Source organism: Apteryx mantelli, chromosome 2 (genome assembly GCF_036417845.1).
Source record: "Apteryx mantelli isolate bAptMan1 chromosome 2, bAptMan1.hap1, whole genome shotgun sequence".
NCBI lineage: Eukaryota > Metazoa > Chordata > Aves > Apterygiformes > Apterygidae > Apteryx > Apteryx mantelli.
This window is the reverse complement of record NC_089979.1, coordinates 116,032,788-116,043,570: the sequence shown is the minus strand read 5'-3', so window position 1 is coordinate 116,043,570 and position 10,783 is coordinate 116,032,788. Positions and strand designations below refer to the sequence as shown.

At 39.9% G+C, this 10,783-nt stretch overlaps 1 protein-coding gene across 1 annotated transcript in view; it reads right to left on the bottom strand.

Annotated features, from left to right (window-relative positions):
• Positions 1 to 6,874: 6,874 nt before the first annotated feature.
• Positions 6,875 to 10,783, bottom strand: part of PDE1C (phosphodiesterase 1C) — a 308,630-nt gene continuing 304,721 nt past the window's right edge. The window contains exon 21 of the mRNA XM_067291281.1: positions 6,875 to 7,314. Coding sequence (XP_067147382.1) covers positions 7,145 to 7,314 — 170 coding nt within the window. The 3' untranslated portion in view covers positions 6,875 to 7,144. The remainder of the gene's footprint in view (positions 7,315 to 10,783) is intronic.

Here is a 10,783-nt window from a genome sequence, read left to right as displayed (position 1 = left end):
ACAAACAGCATCAATAAAAGCAGTATTCATGCTAGGTCTTTTCAAGATTTTAGCTGATCCTTCTGCAGACCAGAACTTTCCTCTGATGTGAAGGTGCTTCAGAGAAGTTGTGCAGCCTGGGCACTCCTACAGGTCTCAGGAGATGTCCACACCATTTCTCCCAGCCAACGGCTCTCCATGGCCTTGCTGAGCACAGTGCTTCACCCTTCAGATTACAATGCTTGTTTCTCTCTACTGGGAGCACTCCAGTCTGGTTGCCCCAGGACTCTGGAGACTCACTGGAGATGCCTCAAGGAGCATAAAGCCTCAAGTACACCCCAAAGCATCTTATCACCTTGTTACCTGAGTATCATGGCTCAGCTTAATTTCAAATGCACATTTCAGTGCAATCTGAGCCTAGATTTCCTAGTGATGTTGGGTGAATATTTTCAGCACAAAATACAGCAAGAGTGAGAGTGTGGAGTCCTGAAAAGATTGAAAGATTGAAATGAACATCAGCAATAGATTAGCCATGAAAATGTACATGTTTAGACATGAAGGCCCTTAACAACAAAAGGCAGGAGCACAAATAGAATGTGACCGACTTCATTGCTCTGAAGATGATATTTTTTTCAAAGGCTGGGGAATGCTGACACAGGTTAATATGAAAAATATATATCACACTTTACGCCTACCAACAGCACTATATGTCCTTCTCTGAAGAGGAGTTACAGTCCCACTGACATCTCTGATGGCACAGTGGCCTAATTCACTATCCCCTTATAGATCAACTTGAAGCCCAGCCATAAAAATGTCACAATATACATTATTTGCTGCAGTTCATTTAAAATTGAATATTCATATCTTGGCAATTGGGCATTTACCGTTTTTCCACCCAGGAGCAACTTGATCAACTAGAAAATCATTTTTCAGTTGGTCAATTTAGTAAATGGGCGGGTTTGCAGTGTTCCTGGGAAGCAATATGTTGTATTGCTTCTCAAAGCTTTCATCTGCCTCATTGCATTCAGTGAAAGTGTTTAAATGTTACTTTATTTGGGAATAAGATCTGATTTGAAAAATCTTATAAACACCCACCATTCCTTCCCCAAAACCAAAACTTTTAGATCTGGCAGAATCCTGTGTGGGCTTTACACTGGTGTGAATGCAGGTTTATTTATTGTCCTTCAAGCTCTGAACTCTCTGAGACCATATATTGCTAAAATCGCAGGAATTGCTCTCTTAGACAAACATCTGGAGTTTGTGTGTTCTGGGGCAGAAATACTTCTGTCTCAAGTGTTCCCAAAAGTTTCCCCCTGGCCATTACAGTGAAACACAAGGTTGTAGAAAACCAAACTGTGATTTTCATTTGGCAAGCTGCAAGTATTAGCAGTGTAAGAGGATGCATATCCTGGAGCACCATTTGTCTGAGGTGCTGGCAGCAAATTCAGTCCTTGCTTCCCACTGCCAGCTATCTCCACTAAGAGAAGGGGGCAAAGCACCTGACATGCTGCTGATGGAAACAAAAACCTCAGAAGCATTTCTGCAGCACTGTTAGGATTTAGGATGCTGCAGATCACTTAAATTGAGGTGTCTACACACAGGCATTGACTATTCTGGGGTCTTAGTTCCTGGCTTACATTCAGATACCTGCATTTAGCTGGAACTGAACCCCACCCACAGTCTGCACTGCACAGGGCAACCAGCTCGATGCTTAAGGGAATGAAATGCTCCAGTCATTGAACAAAAGATTGGGAGGTTGTTAATGGCTAATATTTTTAGAGTGAATTCTGGGTCAGCTTCTACCTAGAAACTAAGGGACAGTTCTCCATTTGCGACAGAGTTGGGACAATGGAGATTTAAAGGCTTCGTGACATTCAACTAAGGATTGCAGTAAGCCCATCACGTATCTGAAGGAAATGTTATTAGCGCTGTTGTAATGCTAAACATGAGGTTCATAGGGTAAATGTTTTATCAAGCTAAGCAACAGGAGAAACAAATACAAACCAACATTCATGGTGCTACCACTAACCTGCTAACATTTACTATACCCGCAAATAAAGCGGAATTTGCATGCGTTGAGTTTAGGAACATTTACACTGAAATTTTGTCTGGTTGAAATTTTGTCTGTCTTACTGGTTAATAAATAGACAACCATATAATGCTTTGATCACTTAAAGTAATAGATTGGTTTAGATATCAAAACTGATTATCTTTTTCCATGTCCTGTGCTGTTGCCATCTTTGGTCATGCATATAAAAAAACTTTCAAGAGCACACAAAATTTAAAGATTGCTTTTGGTCAACGTGATTTCATAGTATTCTTATGTGCAGAGACATGTCCAGCAGTTGCATCTACAAGTGAAAAATCAAGAATGCAGGCCAGTGAAGCACATTAGAACTTTTGGCTTCTCACTTGTACTTAACTAAGCTCATAAACCCATCTTACTCTGTTACTTACATCCCCTGAAAAGCCATGGGCCTTTTACAGTGAGGCTGTGCAAACAGAAATTTCAATACTTTGGAAATGTAGCATATGTAGCTCTATGAATACAAGGAGTGAACATTAAAAGCTATTTTCCATGATACTGTCTCCTTCATGATACTGTCTCCTAGTCCTGCAGCAGAATCCATATCAGTCTGTCTGGCTCAGGTGCTGTGAAGGGAAGCTTAAATCCTTATACCTGACATACTGAAGAGCCTTGAAAAGATAAGAATTGGACAGATAGGACAAGAAGAGACAGAACTAGAAAGTACATTCCAGAAATGAAAGAATCTCTTGTGATGGTTTATTTGTGTTCATTCTTACATAAGACAAGATCCTGTAAAGTGCAAGCTGAATATATGCCATGAGACGCTCTGCCTTGAGCTTGGGAAGTCCCAAGCTGTCTAGACCTTTCTAGACTTCAGATTAGTTTTTAGGGTCTCCAGGTGGCCTTAGGGTCATGTATTTCTGCATTCTGTTTAACCTGGAGAAGGGAAGGCTCAGGGGGATCTTCTCAATGTGTATAAATACCTGATGAGAGGAAGTAAAGAAGACGGAGCCAGACTCTTCTCAGTGGTGCCTAGTGATAGGACAAAAGGCACTGGGCACAAATTTAAATACAGGAAATTCCAGTTACATACAAGGAAAAATGATTTTTACTGTGAGGGTGGCCAAATAGTGGAACAGTCTGCCGAGAGAGGTTGTGGTGTCTCCATCCTTGGAGATACCCAAAACCCAACTGGACATGAATCTGGGAAACCTGCTTTAGCTGAACCTGCTTTGAGCAGGGGGGTTGGATTAGACAGTCTCCAGAGGTTCCTTCCAACCTCAGCAACTCAGTGATAATTCAAGATACACACCAAGGTAGATGCTTAGTGAAGCTTAGCAGGTCTGTGACAGGTCAGGAGTAAAGAGTTCAGGATACAGAGAGGAGTACATGGAAAAAGAGTGAAGGATCAGGCTGAAGGACAAATGCTGGCCACACATCTGAGGAGCTGAACTGAACAACAGACCTGAACAAGAAGGAGTAAGGAGGTGAGGATACAGCCTGTGCAGAAACAAATTTGCCCCATGAACCCAGCTGTCTGCCTCATGAGCAAAACAATATGAAAGACTCATTTATACCCTGCTAGCCACTGTTCTTCCTTCCTCCCTTCTCCCCTTCCTCTTCTCATACTTGTTTCTCACTGCTGCAATTGTCCATGAGGATTTTGGAGCCAATCTTCCCTTCCAATGCATGTTTGTGTAATCACAGAAATACACACAATATAAGGAATGAATACTAAAGGATCTCTCTATGCTCCACTCAATGTAGATTTTAACATTCCGATTTTTAATTCAGACTTCAAACCTTTACTTAAAAAATAAAGTAACAACCCCCTCCAGGAAAACAGAGCACAAAACTTTCTGATCACAGCAAAGCCATCCAATGATTAGAGCAAAGACTCAAGTCAAAACTGGACTAAACAGGAAAAAAGGCTAAATTTTCAAGTGTTGGCAGTTGGAACATACAATTCATGAAAAATCTAAACTGCATCATGAGTGTTAGATCATCAGACTTTTCAAGAGGGATGGATTACTCAGACTTATTTCTATGCTGGAAGCAAGTGGTTAACTCAGAAATCACTAATGTAAAAAACGCTGAGTGCCTTGCAAAGCCAGACCACCCTCAGATAACACAGATTTCATTTTTGAACTTCCTGCTTGGAAAATCTCCCCTCGATGAACGCTAGATGTCAGTGTTGGATTGAAACGATGATCCCATCTGCTTTCTGATGTAGCTCAGTGCATCAGGCTGGATGCCATTAGCACAACTAGCTATGCTTAAGAATTATTTTTCTGAAGTGCCCAGTATTTACATGAAGCAGCCTGCACAAATGCCCTCTCTCCCCCACTTCGAAATATTTTAATTGGGCCTAGAGCCAGAGATTTTGAAAAAGGGAAGAAACATCTTAAGATATCTTTCCAATACCAATGAACATCAGCATAAACCTCCACCTAAGGCGACTCTAATAGAGAGCAACACAACACAGGACTTGGCTGGAGAAGAATGTGAGCAAAGAGGATGCTGATCAGAACTAGATTAAATTCTTAGTAATGATACACACTCCCCATGAAATCTCAGGTATGTCATTTCATTTCTCTGTGTCTTGATTACACAGCAGTAAAACCAAGATGACAATTTTTGTCTGCTTCATGGCATAGCAGAGAGAATGAAGAGGGAGAGCAAAGAAAAAAATCACTCATGTTAGATGTTTGTGACACAGAAGCAAAAAACCCACTTAACTGTTGGCAATAAAAAAGGAAGAAAATAAATTCTGGCTCCTTTTGCCTATTTGGATGGCTCAGTGACCTGAATCAGTGCTGTCCACTCATCCAGAGAACAGTCAGGTAAGATTATGATAGGTAAACCATTAACCAAAGGTGTCCTAAAGAGAAGGAAATGACACAGACAGCAAATGTGTTTGGAAGAATAGTATAATTTGGCTTGTCTATACAGCCTATTCATGTAAAACATTTCAGGGTATTTTACAGGCAAAATATAGTTCTCTGGGAATTCCTAGCAATAAATCACATTTCATAAATGGAAGGCTTTAAAGTGCATTCCTCTTTACATTTGGTTTAGGTAGCTGGGCAGGCCAGTTGCTGGAGTCCGAAGTGCTGATGGGGTTCAAGGACAGTGCTACAAAATCAAGTTCCTAGTAAGACAGTCAGACAAAAATAACTGATACAGCATCATGTCAGAACACTTGACCAGCTGTATGCTACATTCACCTGTTTTATGGAGATTTCAAGCAAAATACTGCAAAATGCTACAGGACCCTAGGGCAAGTGCACACAGAATTGCAGCAGTCCTTTCTAATGGAGCAAGGGGCATCTGTAACATTCCCAGCTGTTTTCATACAACAGCCAGCCTTGATTTTAACATAATTTTAATATAGCAATGTTATATATACTGACTGTAGCAGTTTTGACATTGGATGTAGTTTCAGATCTGTGGTGTATAATAGACAGGTAAATCTGCAGTGAGTGAACATGTAGAAAATATAAAGAATAGAATTAGTAGAAACAAGAATAAATATAATATAACAGAGAAGAGTCAAAATACTTTTTATAGGAGAAATCGTGCCTGACAAATCTTTCAGAGTTCCCTGGAGGAGCATATAACCATTTGCAGTTTTCCAAAAAGATTTTGACAATGTCTTGTTCCAAAGGCTGTCAAAGTTACTAATCTGTCATGGATTGAGAGAAGATCTTAACACATGATCTAAACATGGACAAATAACTGGTTAGTAATGGGGGCGGGGGGGGGAAGGAGGGGAGAAGAATAGGATCAAGTGATCACTATTCACAGTAAATGAGGATAACCTTCTGTTCTGTTCAACACGCTTATCCAGAAAAAGTGATCTGGAAAAGGTACAGGTGACAAGAAGAAAACAAGCAGGGCACAAAAATAAAGGATATAAAGGAAAAAAAAAGTTTACTTCAGTGTAATCATCAAAACCACTGGTTCAACATTGGTAAGTGCAGAACAATGTGGATAAGGAGAGACAACCCTGACCCCATATGTGTTGATGGGCTATAAATTAATCAGCAATCATTACTGATAATTCTACAGAAATTACCACTCGGCGATCAAGGACAATACAACTTTAAAAAATATTTGGAAAGGCATGAAAGGTAAAACAGAAAATGCTATAACATTACTTTAGAAATTGCTGGTATGCCCACATCTTGTGTACTGTGCACAGTTCTGGTCCTCTCCTTGCAAAAACAGATTAAAAAAATAAAGAAAGAAAAGATACAGAGAAGAGCAGCAAAGATCAAAAGTAGAACAGGTTTCATTGCAAGGAGAGCGCAACAGCATAGGATTCACCAGCTTGGAAAGAGAGAGCTGAGGTGGTATATAAATCACTGGGGGCCTGGAGAAAGCAAATAGGGAGTTACTTGCCTCTGTTTCTCACAGGATAAGATCCAGGGGCAACAAGAACTTTTTCACAGAGGACAAGTTTAGCTGTGAAACTCAGTTCCATGGGACACTGTGTGCACCAAAGGAATACATGGGAACAAAACCACATAAATTAATGCCAAAAAAGACAATTGATGGCATTAAACTTTCAATAGGGATCATGCAAGGCACGTATTTAATGCTGTGCTACATCTTCTTTTTCCTAAGGGGTGAAATGAGAGGACTCTTTAATCCACTCTCCTGCCTTCATCCTCCTGAACATCTATTGCATTAAAACAGGAAACCATTTATTCTCAATGCAGTTAGGTAAGGCAAAACTTTCTCATGCTATTGGACACAGGAGTTGTTGTCTCACCTGTGTTAGGCAGAAGGTCACATTGAGAACACCATAAGGAGCCCAACTATCTATGAAAATATTGACTTTCTTAATTTGATGGGAGAAAGTGGTATGCAATTTTTTTTTAAACAACAGATCAATATTTTAGTACTATCAATATTTTAGTACTAAGTAGACATATGCTCCAATAATAAGAAGACTATTGAAAACAGTTCTAGCAGAAGTGTCCATTGTATCATCTGGTTAAATCATACAATTGCTTATATCTTGAATTATACCTGCTGCATAATGCAGTGTGGTCTGTGCAAAGATTACACAGTATCCTCCATCCAACTGTGAGAAGCGTCATTCCAGAAGATGCCTCTTAATCTCCTCTACTATTTCCTATTCCAGTTCTGAGAAATATGCTGAATCTTTTTCATCCTTCCCCTTTGGTCAAGCAGCTTATACCTCACTGGATGTTCCTCAGATTTCTTGTGAAAGGCTGGCAAATAGGCTCCTGAGCTGTTACTGGGCTTCTTGAAGTGATGCAGCTGAGGTTTGATGGCTGGCAGTGATAAAGCAAGAACAACGATGGTTACCATGTCTACCATTCACTTGCTGGTGGACAAGAAATGAATTTGTCAGAAGCTCTGTCCATCCTGCTCAGTACAGCCTGTCTGTGTAAAGGAGGGTTTCTCAGCCTGTGAACCAGGACTTTTTTGAGTTAATGGGTGATTACAAAGTGTTAGAAAAAGCATCAGGGAAAATTAATGTGAAAATATGTATTATAAAAAATACATAAATCTCTAGAACAGAAAACAAATGTCTCCAGTACTGAAATCTAGGCAATCAGGCACTTCAAAATGCTTAATCTTGAAATTATGCCCTTATTGAGGCCTCCCAGAAGATCATATCAACACAGGTGAATCCAAAGGAACATTCACAAGGTTAAGAAACAAAAATTTAGACAGAAGATGAAAGTACCAAAAAGTCTAAATGAAGAAACAACTAACCTATCTACATGTAGTTAGCTGAGCACTTCGCTGTTTTCAAACTATCACTGAACAAGAGATTAGCTTGAGGCAGTAAGTCTGGACTGAGACCACAGTTTCCCCAGATTTCGGGAATAGCTGGATCTGAGTTTTTTTGTATGACTTATCAGTAAACTGCAGGCCATTGTGAAAGTCACACATGGGCTATGTATGAACCTGACTATTCTCAGCTTTTAGAGTGTGGCTATTTGAATCTATGTCTTACTTTGCTACATCTTTACACACATAAAATAAGAAATGAAACATAACTATGACCAAAATGTATTTGTCTTGCTCTATGTTATTAAATGCAAAATAACCAAGCAGTAAGTGAATTATTAGCATGATAAGCACTTCAAAGAAAAGTCATTGCCCTCAGCATAAATTCTAATAAGCCTAAAAGATTCCCCCTTAGGAGCTTGTTAACCTCAAATTTTAGAACACAGTTACAGTTTCATCTTGTTAATCTCCTTGAGTGATTAACTGTACTCTAATACATCTGAGGAAATAGGGGACAAAAAATAGTATGGACTTCATAAACTACAGAAATACATATCCATACGTACATAGTCACATCCTTTCCTGTTCTCAAGAAGACTGGCATTAAGAAAAGCAGGATTAAAAGCTTGAAAAGTAGCCATTAGATGAGTTACTGTTCTTTCAGGCACATTCACTTTTCAGATTCATTCCATTTTCTTTACTCAGCATGGATTCAGCCAAACTATTATTGGATTTTCCATTGCTCAGCACAGGGGAATGTTTATTGTTAACTGGAATTTTACTGGAGTTGTTGCCAGCAGAGATGAGTTGGCTAATAAGTATAAGGGGTTTATCCAGAACACTGACAGTGCCATTTATCATCCAAACACAGGAGCTGATAAAGGGAATCCATGCCATTTAATTTCTTTAGGCTTTAATGATTCCAAATAGGAGACGGTGATGGGAGAAGACTATCTTTTAGGACTCCAGATGCCTGTTCCCAGGTTTCTCACTGACTTGTTGTGTGATCTGGACAGCACCATTCATCCTAGTTTCTCTATTTGTAAAATGATGATAATAATAAGAATACTTACCTCAGAGAATGCTTATGGGACTCAATTGGTTATTGTTAGTCAGGGTCTTCAGGAGCTTCACATTCATGGAATGACATAAGTATTACCAGTTTCTAACCTTGATGCTGCTAAGATATGGACCTATATTTTTCTTACTTAGGAAAAATAATCAGAATTATTTTTAAGATCTTGGCTACACCACACAATGAAAGCATGGTACAGGTATTTGAACAATGCTAGTGTAGATTGGGATGGCTACACAGGAAGCAGCATGCAGAGAGACAATCTCAGTGTAGTTCAGACACTGATCTAGCAGGGAGATGAAGAGTGTGTTAGCTGCTCTGTTTGCACTGGCCAGCAGGACGTGCATCCCAGCATCTTGCAGAGCAGCAGCTGTGCAAACATCAGAGGTGGCTAGGACCATTTCTACCCCTTATTTCTTTTCATCACTTCTTTGACGCAATTCTTCTTTTGATTCTTGACAGAGGTCTGGACTCCTGCTGGCTCCTTGGTATAAACTGTATGCCCTATGACAACATTATGCCTTGATTTGCTTAAGATACACAGTCATCACAAATGAAAGAGACCTTTCTGCATGTCAGAGCCGCTGCTTGATGGACAACTGTAAATGAAAAAGGAGCTGAATTCACTGTCTAGATTGCCTGGAAGATTTTACCCAGGCTAGACCTCAGGTTCTGTTTGCACCTCCGCCGTTTAGGCTGCCATCCTCATACCCTCCTACACCAGTTCCCTTCCTGAGGTGGACACACACCTTTAAGTGATGTCTATGTTTTCAGAGAGACCTGCAAAGTGGAGGGGACTGTACAACTTGTCATCTGCTCCTAAGTTTTTGGTAAAACCCTATATGTTGGATCAGATTCACCTTAGGTTTAACTACAACTTCTGAGTCAAACTGGGGCAGTATTTGAGGACAACTGCAAACCCATTTACAGCACACCAGCTAGCAGGTTTTAGAGAAAAATACAACTTGTACAAATATGTGATAAAGGAAGGAAGAAAAATAGTTCATTCCCTCTCCTCCCCCTATGCTTAGCACAAAAGCAACCTACTATGCACAACTAGAGGTAGATTAGGAGCTTGAGCCACTCCATCACAAGCTATCCTGGTGCATGAGCTGGTGGATGCTCCAACAAGCAGCCATAGCAAATGCGTAGGAGACTCATTTAAAAGTGGCAGAGGCACATAAGACAGAAGGACAGGTGTACAGATGTGCTGGATTTGCCACAGTTTAAACCACTCGTCCAGGAATCAAGGAGCCAAAGGAGTGCCAAACACTGCCACAAGTTTTGCTTTTTAAACTGACCCGGAAATGCACCATGCACCCACTAGGTGATGTGATCAACCTAGCCCATCAAAACCCAGCTACTTTGCAGAGGCGTTCTTGAAGTAACAGTATATACAATGCCAGGAGCTTCAATCCCATGGAAAATTTGAACAGGAGAAAATAGTTTGCTGAGGAGTCTGCTCTGAGCTAACTGAGCATTGATGGCTATTTTGCATTTGAGCTTAAAACCAGGGGATTTATCACAATGACCCATGAGAATTGCTGTATACTAGACTCAAATTCTTAGCTGGAATTTGTCTGGCTCCACTGACTTCCCTAGACATGTACTAATTTGCAATAGTTTTGGCCTGGTTGCAATAAAAGGAAATTATTGCTAGCAATGCTGACTGATAAAAACAAGATATAGTCAATTTTAGTATTTCAAACTATTAGAAGTTGTTACAGCAACAAAAGCCTTTGAAATGAAACTCTTGTTATTATATAGTAATTCCACCGTGACCAGAAAACAAAACAAAACAAAACAAGACAAAACAACAATATCCTTTTCTTTTCTCTTTAAAACAGTTTAAAGCAGATATAAAAATTTCTGTTCATTCAAAAGGCATGTCCCTTTAAAAAAGTCACTGAAATGCGTTTTCTATAATG